Source organism: Pinus tabuliformis, chromosome X (genome assembly GCF_031772625.1).
Source record: "Pinus tabuliformis cultivar Carrire ecotype Pingquan chromosome X, CPIR1, whole genome shotgun sequence".
NCBI lineage: Eukaryota > Viridiplantae > Streptophyta > Pinopsida > Pinales > Pinaceae > Pinus > Pinus tabuliformis.
The window spans coordinates 72,896,218-72,914,791 of record NC_142308.1 but is presented as its reverse complement, the minus strand read 5'-3'; the positions used below and the strand labels follow the sequence as shown (position 1 = coordinate 72,914,791).

The following is an 18,574-nucleotide window of genomic DNA, read 5'->3' as shown; positions in this document are numbered from 1 at the left end:
CTTTTTAACACTATAATCTTAAGCCGGTGTTTCTTAATGGTAATTTTGCCCGTAGCTTTTAGCCCTCCTTCACTAACACAACGTTAAAAAGTGACATGTTGACAGCTATGCAATTATGAGCCGATGGTCCTAAATGGCTTACGAGAACACGAGCACGCAACTTGTACTGATCATGAGCTTAGCAAACACACCTTCCCACCTGACCAAAATATGTTATAATTTAAAATAAATAAGCCAACCTTCCCACCTAACGAAAAGACGTTATAATTTAAAATAAACAAGCCAAACGCTTATACGGACTGAAACACTTAAATCACATTCGTGCTTGGCACCCAAAGTAAACAACGAGAGAGAGGAGTCGGACCTTCGATGGTTACTGCGGCAGGATACCGGAAGGTTCCGATACCGAGTGGTTAATGCAAACTTTCCTTCGACCATTAATTCTTAATTAGGTCACGCACCTTCTGACGCGTACTAAAAGTCACGGATTCGGTTAGGTAATTGCGCGTGGGTCACACACATGACATCGAAAACTTCGGTACATTTTAACGCGTTGCACACCCGTCCTTCGAATCTTTTCAGCCCCACGCAACCATCTTCATCTTCACCGCCATTCCGATATTATTTTGTCCATTTTGATAGCTGTCATTCACGTTGACAATGAGCCTCCTCATATAAACCTGCCACTATATAAACCTGCAGTCACTCCAACACTCCACACACTGTCTTCCCACATTCAATTCAATTCAATTCAATTCCATTCCCTTATCATTCATCTTTCCTTTCCTGCTTAGCAGCTAATTTTTCTAGTCATGAAGGCTCTCGTATGCATTGTTGTGTGTGTGCTGTGTATAAGCTCTATTAATTACGCTGCGCATGGGCAGCTGACCTCAACATTTTACAGCAAAGCGTGTCCGACGGCGCTTTCGATAGTGAAAGCCGCAGTGACCAAAGCCGTCAACAATGAGAAACGGATGGGGGCGTCCTTGCTCCGCCTTCACTTCCACGATTGCTTCGTTAATGTAAGAAATCAAACCCAGAATTTCATTTAACTGATCATAAACTGGCTCGAATATATCCACATTTGGCGCTTAAATCAACTCATCTCCGTCGTTTTTGTTTAATCCGTGATGTTTAATTTTGGTTTCTGTTTATTGCAGGGCTGCGATGGCTCGATATTGTTGGACGATAACTCAACGTTCACCGGAGAAAAGACTGCAGGCCCAAACGCTAATTCTGTGAGAGGATTCGACGTAATAGACACCATCAAGACTCAAGTTGAGGCAGCCTGCAGTGGTGTCGTGTCATGTGCCGACATTCTCGCCATTGCTGCTCGCGATTCAGTCGTCCAAGTATTAATTTCTCCCTTCTCTTCACCATTTATTTAATTATTCGTAAATACAATATCTTATCTTTTGTTGGAGGAATCGGGAAGAAACAACATTGTTCACTATTTGTGGTTACAATTTGGCAGCTGGGAGGCCCAACATGGACAGTACTTCTGGGAAGGCGAGACTCGACGACTGCGAGTTTAAGCGCCGCAAACAACAACATTCCGTCTCCAGCTTCCAATCTCAGCACCCTCATCTCATCGTTTACAGCCCACGGTCTTTCTACCAAGGACCTCGTTGCACTCTCGGGTACTCCATTACTCACGCAAGAAATTCCGTGCCATCAAATGATTGATTCTAAGGTGTCATATTGCACCATTTTCAAATTTAATAATAATTATCTTCTGGTAATCTTATTTATGTTACAGGCGCTCATACAATTGGCCAAGCGCGGTGCACCACATTCAGAGCTCGAGTCTACAACGAATCCAACATTGACACTTCCTTCGCCACGTCGGTGAAGGCAAACTGCCCAAGCGCTGGTGGCGACAACACCCTCTCGCCCTTAGATCTGGCCACGCCTACCACATTTGACAACAAGTATTACACTGATTTGAGAAGCCAAAAGGGACTTCTGCACTCCGATCAGCAACTGTTTAGCGGAGGCTCTACAAATTCTCAGGTCACCACCTACAGCTCTAATCAAAACACCTTCTTTACGGACTTTGCAGCCGCCATGGTGAAAATGGGGAATATTTCTCCTCTGACTGGTACCAGCGGACAAATCCGCAAGAACTGCAGGAAGGCCAATTAAGTTTACCAACATTTTTTTTATTTTCGCTGTAACAAATTTATTGGCAATTGGCTACCGAAAAAACCAATAAACTAAATTGCGATGCGATTGTGCTTAAACAAAACGTATTCTGCGATGTTGAAGTGAGATGTGTAAATTCAGATTAGGTTTCGAAATTGTTGGAAAAATCGTATAAAATATGTAGCATCCTGAAGTCGAAAAGGCTTGTTTTATTTGTATAGGAGATGTACTCTTTCGATTCCAAATGGTTTGATTGGCCATATAGTAGCTAACTCTACTGACTACACATGAAATTATTTTGGTTTGGTTAATTACTCTACTGACTACACATGAAATTATTTTGGTTTGGTTAATTACTCTACTGACTACACATGTAATTATTTTGGTTTGGTTAATTACATTGGTGGATTATTGTAGATTTAAAAAATATTTTGACGGCTTAGATGTTCAAATAAAAATACCAAACAGTACATGTTTAGGCACCTAAAGATTTGATTTTATCATCCCATACATTTTATTTCATTTTTTTCGTTAATCTCGATGTCTGTAATCGATGCCAAAACAACGTTACGCTTCGGGGTAATAAACAATTTTCAAATTCAGCAAAAACTTTGCACTGCGCCGATGGTAATTATGTCTGTAACACAATAAGTGAACTCTTTCTACATCTACTTTGCACATGGCAGATGATAGTTCTGTCGGCAACACAATAATTAACCACTAAACCGGAGTTGAGTGGTTCCACAGGTGCACCGATTTGCCCTTTTGATGCACGTCAATTTATCGAAACCGCATTCATTAATTTGGAAGCCCTTTCAAAAGGGATTACATGGAGTCATGTCAGCAATCAAATCAGTTGCGTAAGGGATATAAAATTGGATAAAAAGGCAACGAAATTTGTGCCTCGCTAAAACGCGTTTTAGGCGCTTCCATTTTTAGAATTTGGTGATGGATTGCTCCGTTATGAACCGGGGACCATGTTGATATCAAGTGGCCACAGCCACTATATGGTAGTGTAACTTAAGGACTTTTTATTTTAGTTTTTCAGTTAAATTTTATTCAAAATTCCGTTGGATGTAGTGGAATCACAATTTCAATCTATAATTTGTAAAATTAGCATTTTGCACTGAGAAGTGCAAAGGAATGCGATGGGAGAACCGTGCAGAGCAAGAGCTGTTTGATTGGCTCCGAACTATATTGGTGTTCAGGAAAAACAGTATGCTCAATCAAAGGGAACACTTATTCTGTTATTTGCAAATGTGCACATGTGGCAAATTTCCAAGCTGAGCCAATACCAAAAGTGGATGACAAAAACCATAAACTTCATACCCAAAGTCTCCATGGGACCAACTGGTGAGTTGTTCACTATAGTTGTGCCAAATTCCACAAAACAAAGTATTGAAACCCTAACACAAATGAAATCCATTTTTCCATTCATTAATTTTCAATTGTGAATTTTTATTATTTAAAATATAGTACATTAAATTTTTTATATAAAACTCATATTTCTTATTTTAAAAAATAATATTGAGTAAAATTTAATAAAAACATATTAAAAAGGTTAAAAAACATCAAATAATTAATACACTTATTAGAAATACTATTCCTCATTTTAATTGAAAAAAACAATAATGATCACATTTAACATTAAATAAAAATAAATGCATTTTTAAACATGATAAAAACAATATACTAGATAGACTAAACACATTACACTCCTTGAAAACGACCAACCAATTATTGACTTTGAAAACATTATTGTCCACATGTAATCACATAGTATACCAATTACATATCCATATATTGGATGCACCAACTATTCCTTCGACTATTCCATTTGCATTAAGGAAATCATTGACTTGGTATTGCTTTCGATAAATCTTCTTTAATAGGAACTGAGGTTGTTGGTCCAACAACTAACTAAGAGAGCTTTCTGATGTGCAACACTTGCATATGTTAATTAATTTTATAACAAGTCATGTTTGAATTTGCAAACATCTATCAACCATGAAATTATTATAGATATATAGAGTTTTAACAATAAAACATCAAAACCTACGATTATAAGCATATCTACATAGATGAATTGTTACCATCACAATGTTTGGGGAAAGAAAAACAGTAAATTACAAGTTCTAACCATGTGCAAGAATTCCAAAGTCCAGTAAAAATTCCATTATTTATCATGCTCATTGATCCATAAACAGTGGGCCTATGGCCTATTCGTTTCATCAACAAAGATACTCCGCGGAATTAAATTTTGTTCTTGGCTTTTGAAAAGGTACCTTTGTTCAAATTTGGGATCAAGGCCTCCTTTCAAGATCTACCCAAATTTACGATGCACTTATGCTTCATTTGAATTTGTTAAACCATGCATCCATTTTCTTTTCTTTTTTTAACCTTGCACACACAATGCTTTAAACAAAAATACCTCTACTGTATAATGAACTTTCAAAAGTTGATATCCATAAGTCTTTGTCAATGTATTCAAGCTCTGTTATTACAATGCCAATTATTTTCCTGTTCACACACCTAAGGACAAATCTTGATGAACGGACTTTGGAGACACTAGCTTGGCTGCGTTTGGAAGTGAATCACTTTGCACTGTATTTATTTAATTTTCCACAATCCAACCTAGATATCACTAGTAACAGTGACAATAAAGGAAAAACATGTGTCTCTGGGTTTCCACAATAGTCAATGGTTTGACCATAGGAGAGTCGATCGCCTGAATGCTCTGGTTTCAAGGCTTCTGGGAAAATAAAATCATTTACTAATCTAGCATTGTAGTAAATCACCTCTTGGGTTGTAGATTGCTATGGCACTATATCAGCCAAATCGTGGTGCAGTTGTGGGGGTCAATTTTTCGAATATGTGTTTTTCGTGGTGGTAAAAAATGATGTACATAAAATAAAATGCCGAGTTGAATGAAATATTATTAGAACTAGACTGGTCATGAAACCAGTGGCCTACAAACATCTGACCAAGAAGAAAGGAAAAAAATGACCAAAAAAATAGTTAACTAAGAAACACATAAAATATCCAAATTTTATATATCTAGTCATGTGTTTGTTGAAGAAATGCAGTCACACATTCCCTGAACATCATTCAATAGACCATGAGAGAATTCTCCTCCAACCACTACTCTAAAGAGATGCATGTGTTTACTGAAAGTGTTGGTTGTCTTTTAACCATAGAAATGGATGGATGATTAGAAAAATGAGTGGAGATTTATGAAATAATAATTAAAGAGTCAAAATCTTGAATCAACATGAGAGAGAGTGAACATATAATGTAATTTTATTTAATTTGTAGAATTTTGGTGAAATACAAGTTAAAATTTCGTTCACAAAACTTTATAAGTGTCACATGTTTCTTTATAAGTGTCACAAGTTTTGTTATCATATCGAGGTCATTTCAATTATAAATCATGAGAGAGAATGAACGTATAATGTATTTTTTTTTAATTTGTAGAATTTTGGTGAAATACAAGTTAAAATTTTGCTCATAAAACTTTATAAATGTGAGAAGTTTTGTTATCATATCAAGATAATTCCAATCAGAAATTAACTAAGGACACTAAAGTATGACTATCTTGTAGCACTGTGAACATCATTCCTCATGTATTTTATTGATTTTGTTTACCGGATAAAAGCGAAGTATTGGAGTAAGTTACCCGATCTCTTTGATATGGGCAGCATTGGGTTTGACCGACAGATCTCTTTGATTGAGAAAACCTAGAAAAGTTCAAGAATATAATATGACATATAAACTTAATGCTTCTTGTTTTTTGTGTTTCCCTTTTGATCCAAAAACACCCAAATTCTTATGCAAATTCAAACGCGTCACGCCTCTGACAACCTAGGTGTAACAAAGAATGTGTCAGACTAGGAGGTAACTCCTCAGATCAGAACTTTATATTATTCATTTAGGTTGTTCATTATTATATACAAGAGGGAGTGATTGTTCGGTTCATCTCCTGATGACTCTCTATCTTCTCTATTATTTATTTACATTAATTACATTTTTTCACCCAATCCCTATGTTTAGTTGTCAACATTCCCTCGCCTTAATCTAAAGGGATGTTGGTGAGTCCAAGCATCATTATGAATCTTTCAAGCTTTTCTCTTCCAAGTGCTTTGGTGAAGATATCTGGAATTTTCTCATTAGTGGAACAATGGTGGAGATGGATTGTTTTGGCCTCAACACGATGTCAAATCAGATGATGTTTAGTATTGATGTGCTTTGTTCAATCATGGAACTTTGGGTTCTTGGCCAAGTTTATTGCAGAAGTATTATCAATCCTGAGTGGAGTCGATTGGATTTGTTTTACTTGCAAATCTTCAAGAATTTTCCTGAGCCACACAATTTCTTTTGTTGCCTGAGCTGTTGCCGAATATTCTACCTCAGTTGTGGAATCTGCTGGAATTGATTATTTGCGTGATCTCTAGGAGACAGCTCTTGATCCAAGACTTAGAGTGTAACCTGAAGTAGATACCCCAATTTCTTTGTCTCCATCGAAGATTGAATCAGAGTATCCAATCAAGCTGAAGTCGCCCACTTGTGTATACTTGATTCCAAAGTCTTAAGTTCCTTTCAAGTACTTTAGAACTCTTTTTGTAGCAGACCAATGTCCCTCACAAGGCTTTTGCATAAATCTGGAGAGGATTCCAACAATAAACGAAATGTCTGGTCTAGTAGTAGTTAGGTAGTTGAGACTTCTTACAAGTTGTCTATACTTTGTTGCATCCTCAAATTCTTGTCCTTCAATGGACGTGAGCTTTAAGTTTTGTTCCATTGGAGTAGTCATAGGATTGCATTCGGTCATGCCAAACCTATTCAACAAATCTCCAATGTACTTCTTTTGAGAAAGGAATATGGACTTGGATGTTGAGTTACTTCAATACCAAGATAGTAATGAACATAGCCCAAATCAGTCTTTTCAAAACCTTTCTCCAATTCCTTCTTTATGGATGCAATGTAGTTTTCACTGTTCCCTGTTATCAAAATATCATATACGTATACAACAAGATATACAACTGTTTTTCCAACCTTCTTGACAAACAAAGTTGCATCATCAAGATCATAATGTTTGAAATTGAGTTCCAGAAGATGCTCAGTTAGTTTTTCATATTAGGCTCGCAGTGCTTGTTTGAGGCCATACAAGGATTTCACGAGTTTGCGTACTTTATGTTCATGTCCTTTCACAACAAATCCTTCAGGCTGGGACATAAAAATAGTTTCTTTTAGATATCCATTCAAGAAATAAGTTTTTACATCCATTTGATGGACTTTCCAACTGTTCTGAGCTACTAGGGAAAAGAGTGTCTGGATGGTAGCCCATTTTGCTGTGGGGGAAAAATTATCCTCATAATCAACCCCTTCCTTCTGTGCAAAACCTCTTCCCACAAGCCTACCTTTGTGCTTGTCAAGTGAGACATCAGCTTTATACTTGTTCTTGTAGACCCACTTGTAGCCAATTGGTTTGGTTCCCAATGGAGGATCAACCAGCTTCCAAGTGCCATTCTTTATCAGGGCATCATACTCCTTTTGCATCGCTTCTTTCCATTCATCATGAGAAGCAGCTTCTTTGAAGGAAGTTGGTTAAAAATCTGTAGACAAATTCAATTCACAATCATAAGAAACATCCATATCAACAGGTGAATCAGAGTCATCTACATCACCTCCATTCTTTTGGTTCGAATTTATAGTTCCTGTTTTTCCAACCTCATAAGGATGAACACTTTCAAGTGTCTTTGTCAACCACTTTGGGGGACCTTTCTCAGATGGTCTAGGCTACTCTTTTGACTGAGTTGAGACTGAATCAAGATTGAGTCTCCCAATTCTATTAATCACATCACTCAAAGTATCACCCGTTGTTGGTGTTTCATGCAGGGGAGAGAGTGCTTCAGAAGAAGATTCCACAGGTTGATCTAGTATAGGAATCCCCCCTTCAAGATGTGAAATCTGATTTGTTGACACCTAATCTTCATGATTGGGGGAATTTTGTGTAAATAAATAAATTAGGAATGTGAACAGTCATCGGGAGATGAACTGAACAATCACTCCTATTGTATATAACAATGACCTACCTATGGAATAATAGACGAATCAATTTTTGTTTTGTGGAGTTACTGCCTGGCCTGACATGGTATCAGAGCCAACTCTTTGTTTTAGCTATTATGCTCCTGTAACTCCTGTCCTGACCTCTGCCTCTGCCTTATTCCCTTATGTCCTGAAATAACCTGCCTCTGCCAGCACTGCACATCTGTCCATACTGTCAATTTTTTATAGCACTGTCTTTTCCTGTTTTAGCACTGAGGCTGACACGCCACCATTGATGAAGGTCCAGCTCCTGTTGAATGCATTATGGTTCGACATTGAATGGTATGTGTAACTCTGTCCAGTGAGATACCTGTATTGCTTTATCGTTGAATGGTATATGCCCATGCGTTTGAGTTTGAACTGAATTTGTATCTGCGTTAAAACGACTTTGGTATATGCCTATGCGTTTGAGTTTTAATGCTATCCAGTGGTATCAATCATTTGGTTTATTGAATAGTATCATCGTTTGTAGTGGTATTTCACACAGCGTTTGACACAGCGTTTGAGTGGGAAGTTTGAATGTGTTTGGTAACGTTGTCTAATGGTATACGCCCATCCAAGTTCTGGTATGCGCCCGTCCAAGTTTTGGTATATGTGTTGAAGAGGTCTTCTGCAAGAACGGCGGCGAAGCCGGCAGCTCCCAAGGCTATGAAGAAGCCCACGCTCAAGAAAGCAGGCGGTGCTGCAAAGAAAGCTAAGAAATGAGAACTTGTTTAGGGCCTTTTCTACCAAAATCAGATGTACAATATTATTATTACTGCCACTATCATCTTTAATGTCTGTTTTTGGTCAAGGGTTTTATATTTTAACCTCTCTCCCAAATTCTGGTTGTGCTCCGTCACTCTTCTACGAAGTTGAAATCTTGGAAAGAAAACAACAAATAATCCATGAGTGGACATGTTTGCTTGCTCTGGACTGTAAAAATATTCTCTTTGCTTTGAATGCATGCGGAAGGTTTGAGATTTGTACGTTTTGATGATATCCCTGTTAAATCTGGTTTCATTATATGGTCCGTTTGAGGTTTTCATTTCATTAAACAAAATATTTACGTGAAGCCGAGAGATTGATTCTGGAAATGGAAGAGCTTCATTTTGTGAAAGAAAATATTTAAAGGAAGCCGAGAAATTGATTCTGGAAATGGTAGCAGATGCGTAAAATGGTTTCCATTTGAATGCGTATAAACGTTGTTTTAACGTTGTCCCATTGAACTGCGTTGAATAATGGTATTAACGCTGTCCCATAACGTTTTATTGATTGGTATATATGGTATATGAACGTGAAATGTTGTGCGCTGTGGAATTGAATACGCTGCTCTTATTGAGTTAATGGTCCAGTTATATGTTGGATATATTATATGAGGATGTTTTTATAAACATTGGAGGGATTTGAAGAAAACATAGTGCATAAAGTATTTGAAATCTTTTTGCCCTTTTGAGTACAATTTCACTGTATATCAGTAGAAGTATTTTTTCTATCAGCATAATTCTTTTTTTTTACAAAATGCATTCAATCATCTCCATGGTAGGAATAGTTCTCACTGGCAAGGAGAACTATCCTGAATGGTCCCGAATGATAAAACACACCCTCATCTTCAATGAGTTGTGGAATGGAGTGTGTGTCGAAGAAGGAGACAAAGACCCAGTACAGCCTACCTCAGACAAAGATCTCGTCATTTGGGAAAACAAGAACAGCAAAGCCTATGCATTAATCACATCATCTGTAAATGAAGAGGTGAGTTGCCATATTTCGTCATATTCAACTGCCTTTGAAGCCTTACAAAAGCTGAAAGAACTCTATGACTCACATTATGCACTTGAAGTTGTTCAGCTCATGATTAAACTCTTCACTCTTGAACTAAAAAATAATGATCCTATTGCTCTTGCATCTGAAGTAAAGTCTATAATGCATGATATCAATTCCACGAAGGTTGAGCTGGATATCCCTCTTATTGCTTTTCTCAAGGCACTCTATCATACTTACTCTAATTATCTTGAGTCTTTGCAAGCAAATGGAAATCCCAAAGATATAACCTTTGACTCTCTTGTGAAAAAGTTTGTTGAAAGAGAGAAAGCTTTTGGAAAGAAGACAGCCCCTGAATCTTCTGAAGAAACTGTGTGCCTTGCAAATAAGGAAAAGCATCCTGCTCAAGATTCTACAAGAGGAAGAGGTGGACGAAGAGGAAGAGGAAGATATTTCAGAGGCAAGGGGGGTAAACATTCTCAAGGAGAAAAGGCAGATCTGCACTACATTCGCTGCAAAAGAGATGGATCACATGATGCCTCTACATGCAAGATTCCATGGGACAAAATTGAGCAGAAAAGAAACCAACAGAACGGTAAAACTGATGATACAGACAAAGGTAAAGCACCTGAATCTACTCACTATATTGAGGCACAATGTAACATTGGAGTAAATGAAGATTTGTTTAATGCTTCACTTGCTTCTTCGAAAAATAATTGGTTGCTTGATTCAGGAGCAACCTGTCACATGACTCATAGAAAAGATTTTTTTGAAAATTTCACTAACAATGTTGATGGAGCAGTATACTTTGCAGATCAGTCAAAAATCAAGCCATCAGGGCTTGGCACAATCAGGCTTAAACTGCCTGGTCTTCCAGACTTTCTTCTGGATCATGTTCTATATCTCCCACAGCTCAAGAGAAACTTGTTGTCCTTGGTCCACATCCGCCAGCAAGGTCACTCCATTCATATGTTTGATGGAAAACTTGAGGTAAGAAAAGCATCTGACCACTCACTTGTCATGAGGGGAATAGAAGAAGAAAGGCTTCTCAAACTGCAAGGAACCTCTGCTCATGCACAACATTCCTCATATATTACTCATCATGAAGAAGGTACACTTCCATCAAGTTTATTATGGCATGCTAGATTTGGACATTTAAACTATGATAGTCTCCGCTTATTGAAGAAAAATGGTGTTGCTGGTTTGCCTACAATTCCTAAGAAACATAAGCAATGTGATGCTTGCATTCTAGGAAAGCATAGCAAACAGTCTTTTCATGATTCACATTCAAGAGCACATAGGAAGCTTGAACTCATTCATTCAGATTTATGTGGTCCAATGCTTGTTCCTTCTGCAAATGGAAATAAATATATCATGACATTTATTGATGATTACACCAGAATGTGTTGGTTTATTTATTGAAGAATACATATGATGCTTTTCAAACATTCAAGAATTTTCATAAATGGATTGAAAATGATGCACAATCTCATATTGGGTCTATTCGCACTGATAATGGAAAAGAATATACATCAAATGAATTTGAAAACTATCTTCACCAACATGGGATCAAACATCAAACAACTGTGCCTTATAATCCCCAACAGAATGGTGTAGCTGAAAGAATGAATAGAACAATCTTAAATATGGTACGATCCATGATTTTCTTTGAAATGTAAAGATAATGTTTTGGGTTGATGTTGTTCTATGTGCTGCAAATATAAAGAATAGATGTCCATCTAATGCTATAAGAAACAAGACTCCTTATGAATTGTGGTATGGACATGTTCTTTCGGTAAAACATCTCAGGGTCTTTGGCTCCACCTGTTATGCTTTGATACCAAAGGTACATAGAAACAAACTTGGTGCTAGAAGTTGTAAGTGTATCTTCCTGGGGTATTCAAACACCTCCAAAGCATACCGCCTCTATGATGAAGTAAATAAAAAGTTTGTTGTATCTAGAGATGTAATTTTTCTTGAATCGTCCAAATCTGACAATGTTGTTGAGCGGCAACTTGATCGCTTGGATAGATTTGGAAAAACCAAATCATTTCAAGAATTTGATAATCAGATTCCACATCTTGAAGGGGGGGATTCCTATACTAGATCAACATGTGGAATCTTCTTCTGAAGAACAATATCCCCTGCATGAAACTCCAACAACGGATGATGCTTTAAGTGATGTAATTGATAGAATTGGGAGACTCAATCTTGATTCATTCCCAACTCAATCAACAGAGCAGCCTGGACCATCTCAGAAAGGTCCCCCAAAGTTGCTGATAAAGACACTTGAAAGTGTTCATCTTGATGAAATTGGAAAAACAGGAACCAGAAATTCAAACTGACAAAATGGAGGTGATGTAGATGACTCTAATTCACTTGTTGATATGGATGTTACTTATGATTGTGAATTGAGCTTGTCTACAGATTTTGAACCAACTTCCTTTAAAGAAGCTGCTTCTCATGATGAATGGAAAGAAGCGATGCAAAAGGAGTATGATGACCTCATACAAAATGGCACTTGGAAGCTGGTTGATCCTCCATTTGGAACCAAACCAATTGGCTGCAAGTGGGTCTACAAGAACAAGTACGAAGCTGATGGCTCACTTGACAAGCATAAAGCTAGGCTTGTGGCAAAAGGTTTTGCACAGAAGGAAGGGGTCGATTATGAGGAAACTTTTGCCCCCACAGCAAAATGGGCCACCATCCGGACACTCTTTGCAATAGCAGCTCAGAACGGTTGGAAAGTCCATCAAATGGATGTAAAACCTGCCTTCTTGAATGGAGTTCTAAAAGAGAATGTTTTTATGTCCCATCCTGAAGGATTTGCTGTGAAAGGACATGAACATAAAGTATGCAAACTTGTGAAGTCCTTGTATGCCCTCAAACAAGCAACACGAGCCTGGTATGAAAAACTAACTGAGCATCTTCTAAAACTCAACTTCAATCATTTTGATCTTGATGATGCAACTTTATTTGTCAAGAAAGTTGGCAAAACAGTTGTATATCTTGTGGTATATGTAAATGATCTTTTAATGACAGGGAACAATGAAAGCTACATTGCATCCATAAAGAAGGAATTGGGGAAAAGTTTTGAAATGACTGATTTGGGCTATGTTCATTACTATCTTGGCATTGAAGTAACCCAACATACAAAGTCCATATTTCTTTCTCAAAAGAAATACATTGGAGAATTTCTGAACAGGTTTGGCATGACAGAGTGCAATCCTCTTACTACTCCAATGGAACAAAACTTAAAGCTCACATCTATTGAAGGAAAGGAATTTGAGGATGCAACAAAGTATAGACAGCTTGTAGGAAGTCTCATCTACCTCACTACTACCAGACTAGACATTTCATTTGCTATTGGAATCCTCTCCAGGTTTATGCAAAAGCCTTGTGAGGGACATTGGTCTACTGCAAAAAGAGTTCTAAGGTATTTGAAGGGAACTCAAGACCTTAGAATCAAGTATACACAGGTGGACGACTTCAGCTTGATTGGATACTTTGATTCAGACTTCGATGGAGACAAAGAAACTGGGGTATCTACTTCAGGATATGCTATGAGTCTTGGATTAGGAGCTGTCTCCTGGAGATCACGCAAACAATCAGTTCCAGTAGATTCCACAACAGAAGCAGAATACATGGCAGCAGCTGAAGCAACGAAAGAAATTGTGTGGCTCAGGAAAATTCTTGAAGATTTGTAGGTAAAACAAGTACAATCAACTCCACTCATGATTGACAACACCTCTGCAATAAAGTTGGCCAAGAACCCAAAGTTCCATGATCGAACAAAGAATATCAATACTAAATATCATCTGATTCGACATCATGTCGAGGCCAAAACAATCCATCTCCGTCATTGTTCCACAAATGAGCAAATTGCAGACATCTTCACCAAAGCACTTGGAAGGGAAAATCTTGAATGATTCAGAATGATGCTTGGACTCACCAACATCCCTTCAGATTAAGGGGGGGAATGTTGACACCTAATCTTCATGATTGGGGGAATTTTGTGTAAATAAATAAATTAGGAATGTGAACAGTCATCGGGAGATGAACTGAACAATCACTCCTATTGTATATAACAATGACCTACCTATGGAATAATAGAAGAATCAGTTTTTGTTTTGTGGAGTTACTGCCTGGCCTGACATGATTATCAAATTCTTGAAATGATTTTGCATTTGTAAATCTATCCATGCGATCAAGTTGCCTTTCAACAACATTGTCAGTTTTGGATGATTCAAGAAAGATTACATCTATAGATACAACAAATTTTTTGTTGACTTCATCATAGAGACGGTATGCTTTGAGGTGTTTGAATACCCCAGGAAGATACACTTATGACTTCTTGCACCAAGTTTGTTTCTATGTACCTTTGGTATAAAGGCATAACAGGTGGAACCAAGACACTGAGATGCTTTACCGAAGGAATGTGCCCATACCACATTTCATAAGGAGTCTTGTTTCTGATAGCATTAGATGGACATCTATTATTTATATATACAGCACATAGAACTGCATCAGCCCAAAACATCATTTTTACATTTTTTAAGAACAACATGGGGCGTACCATATTTAAGATTGTCTTATTCATTCTTTCAGCTACACCATTCTATTGGGGATTATAAGGCACAGTTGTTTGATGTTTGATCCCATGTTGGCAAAGATAGTTTTCAAATTCATTTGAAGTGTATTCTTTTCCATTATCAATGCGAATAGAGCCAATATGAGATTGTGAATCATTTTCAATCCATGTATGAAAGTTCTTGAATGTTTGAAAAACATAAAATTTGTTCTTCAATAAATAAACCCAACACATTTTAGTGTAGTCATCAATAAATGTCATCATATATTTATTTCCATTTGCAGAAGAGACAGGAATCGGACCACATAAATCTAAATGAATGAGTTCAATTTTTCTATGTGCTCTGGAGTGTGAATCATGAAAGGACTATTTGCTATGGTTTCCTAGAATGCAAGCATCACATTTCTTAAGCTTCCTAGGAATTGTAGGCAAACCAGTAACACCATTTTTCTTCAACAAGTGGAGGCTGTCATAGTTCAAATGTCCAAATCTAGCATGCCATAATAAACTTGATGGAAGTGTACCTTCTTCATAATGAGAATTATATGAGAAATTTTGTGTACGAGCAGAGGTACCCTGTAGCTTGAGAATCCTTTCTTCTTCTATCCTTGTCATGACAAGTGAGTGGTCAGATGCTTTTCTCACCTCAAGATTTCCATAAAACATATGAATGGAGTGACCTTGCTGGTGGATGTGGACCAAGGACAACAACTTTATCCTCAGCTGTGGGAGATATAGAACATGATGCAGAAGAAATCCTGGAAGACCAGGAAATTTAAGCCTGATTGTGCCAAGCCCTGATGGCTTGAGTTTTGATTGGTCTGCAAAGTATACTGCTCCATCAACTATGTTAGTAAATTCTTCAAAAATATATTTTGTATGAGTCATGTGGCAAGTTTCTCCTGAATCAAGCAACCAATCATTTTTCGAAGAAGAAAGTGAAGCATTAAATAAGTCTTCATTTACTCCAATATTACATTGTGCCACAACATAATGAGTGGATTCAGGTGCTTTACCTTTGTCTGTGTCATTAGTTTTACCTTTGGTTGGTTTCTTTGCTGCTCAATTTTTTCCGAAGGTAACTTGCATGTGAAGGCATCATGTGATCCATTTATTTTGCAGCGTATGCAGTGAGAATCTGACTTTTCTCCTTGAGAGTGTATGCCCCCTTGCCTCTGAAATATCTTCCTCTTCCTCTTCAACCACCTCTTCCTCTAGAAGAATCTTGGGCAAGATTCTTTTCTTTATGAGCAAGGCACACAACCTCTTCAGAAGATTCAGGGGCTGTCTTCTTTTCAAAAGCTTTCTCTCTTTCAACAAATTTTTTCACAAGAGAGTCAAAGGTAATATCTTTGAGATTTCCATTTGCTTACAATGACTCAAGATAATTGGAGTAAGTAGGATAAAGTGCCTTGAGGAAAGCGATCACAGGAATATCTAAATCAACATTAGTGACTTTGATATCATGCATTATAGATTTACTTCGGATGCAAGAGCAAGAGGATCATCATTTTGTAATTCAAGGGTGAAGAGTTTAATCATGAGTTGAACAACTTCAAGTGGAGAGTGTGAGTCATAGAGTTCCTTTAGCTTTTGTAATGCTTCAAATGCATTTGAAAATGGCGAAATGTGCCGACTCACCTCTTCACTTACTAATTCTGCAATCAATGCATAGGCTTTACTGTTCTTATTTTCCCAAATGGCGAGATCCTTGTCTGAGGTAGGCTGGACTGGCTCTTTGTCTCCTTCTCCAACACACATTCCTTTCCATTGAGAACTACTCCCACAATAGATATAATTGAATGCATTGTAAAATCTGTGTATAGTGGAGAAAAATATTTTTGCTACAAAATTTTACTTGTCAAAAGATTGTTATACCAACAACATTCAACTTAACAACATTAAACATTCACTTGAATATCAGAGTCTGACTATAGTTGTAGTTCTTTTGTTGCTTTGTATGGCAGAGATGAATGGCGAAGATGAGTGGCGGAGATGAACAGAGGAGGGTCGTCGATGGTAAGTGACCAACGGTTATCGCAAGAAAAACAAGTCAGGGCAATAACCATGGTTAAAGGTGGATTTTGGGTTACAAGCAGGATTTCGGGTGGATAAAAAACGGTAAGTGTTATAGAGAGGGGAGCGCCATATTAGCGCCTAAATCTACCTTAGGCTAAAGGAAGGCAAGTCTAGGGTAACATCAAACCATGCTAACCTGGTAGCTAGCCCTACCAGGTCGAGAGAGGGCTCTCTCCTTGTCAATCTCAATTGAGATGACTGAAATAAGAATATATTTTAGGATAGGTATAGTAGCTCTAGGGTTTTTTTGTTTGATTTTGAAGGATTGGTTGCTAGATCAATTGGAAAAGGCAGATTGGGTCTGGGAAATCAACTTAGGGATACATTCATGTTCTGTGGGGTGAGGTAGACAAGGGTTTATGTACTAGAAATGGATTAAGATGGTAGATTAAGATAGCTGAGGAGTTGAGGAGGGCATAAAGAAACTATGAATCCTCTTCAAACAGTTGAAAACATTGAAAACCAAATGCATTTCCAAGACAAAGCACATCAGTGTATTTTGTCCATTCACCTTGATTCATTTAGTTTTTGAAGAGAAAGATGGACTTGGACACATATAAAACATAAGAAAAACTCATTACAAAGAAGAAACGATACATAAACTCACTGTAACAAGAATCCCACAAAAATAGCTGTGAAACCTAGTTTTATTCCTTGCCAAACTGCTGATACAAATGTTCAATGAGTGCCACCACTTCCACCAAAGTCCAACCTTTACAAATGACTAAGAAATTACATAATATAGGCAAGGAAACCACTCATGCTAACTATTAGGGTTGAATCCATGAGTCAAGGAACTGTTTCAACAACATCTAAACTAGGAACAAGAAAATAGACAGTGGAACACCTGCCTCTAAAACTAAGGAAACTGATACATTCATTTTAAAATCACCTTTGCTTTGATGAATCTACCCCATCAAGTGTTTTACATCAACATTTACATCATATTACATCATTTACCATGCAAAATTTACCAAGAAAAGAAGAAAAAGTCAACTGTTGAAGAGACTAGGAGAAATTTGACTTTTACGCAAAATTGACAAAATTTCCTTGATGCATAGCGCCCTGAGCCTGATGCGCAGTGCCACTTCAAGGCTACGTTTGGAGGCCTTCCACTCATCCAAATCAGGCAAACGATAGCTTGTTGGAAAGCCCTGCCTGCCTAGTTTTAGGAACACTTTGAATTTTCTGATTTGGAGGTAATCTGCTCCCTCAAACGTGGATTCTCCCATGACTAGTTCCTATGTGTCCAAAAAGTGATAGAGAGGGCACTTTTTGAGTGTTTTTTTCCCTTTTGGTGGCCAAGATCTCCTCCAAAATTGATTAAACTTTCTGGGTTTTCTTATTTTCGTATGTTGAATCCAAATCTACAAGCCATTTGTCAAGAGGATGCACCAATTCAAAGCGTAGCGCCGATGGCACTGCGCATCAGCTAGAATTTTCTGTGTTTCTAATTCAAAAATTGGAAAATGACAAAAGTGTCTCAAAATTTGCCCAATTTTGGCTCAAAGCTGCATCATGGGTTACTTTGTTGGGCTAAAGTCACATCAGCCAAAATGTTGAGCTTTTCATCGTTATTTTTGCCTTTTAACGCCCTCCTTAATCTTGCCTTAAGGTGCTTGATCCTCTTGTTGCATATTCTATTCTGGGTCAAATAATGGTGGGCCATATGCCTTAGCATCTTATTGTCTCTATTTGCTTTCTTCAGAAGGCCCTCAAAGTGAATTTTAACTCTTTCAAGCCATATTTCTTTATCATGCTCCACTTCTTGTTCAATAGGAGTCAAGGGAACCAAACGCTCTTTGTTGCTTCGCCTTTGAATTTTTAGCATCTCTAACTACATTTGGCTTTGTTTACCCTCTAACTGCTTATTCTCCTACTCTAGGTAATTGATAATATATCTAGCTCTAGCCA

The 18,574-nt window shown here is 37.6% G+C and overlaps 1 protein-coding gene across 1 annotated transcript; it reads left to right on the top strand.

Moving 5' to 3' along the window:
• The first annotated feature begins 783 nt into the window (after positions 1-783).
• On the top strand, positions 784-2,363 carry LOC149138403 (cationic peroxidase 1-like). The gene is made up of 4 exons (XM_089452035.1): positions 784-1,022; positions 1,161-1,352; positions 1,475-1,640; positions 1,760-2,363. Exons 1-4 carry the CDS (start codon positions 813-815, stop codon positions 2,143-2,145), a joined length of 954 nt encoding a protein of 317 aa, XP_089308161.1. The 5' UTR covers positions 784-812; the 3' UTR covers positions 2,146-2,363.
• The last annotated feature ends 16,211 nt before the right edge of the window (positions 2,364-18,574 follow it).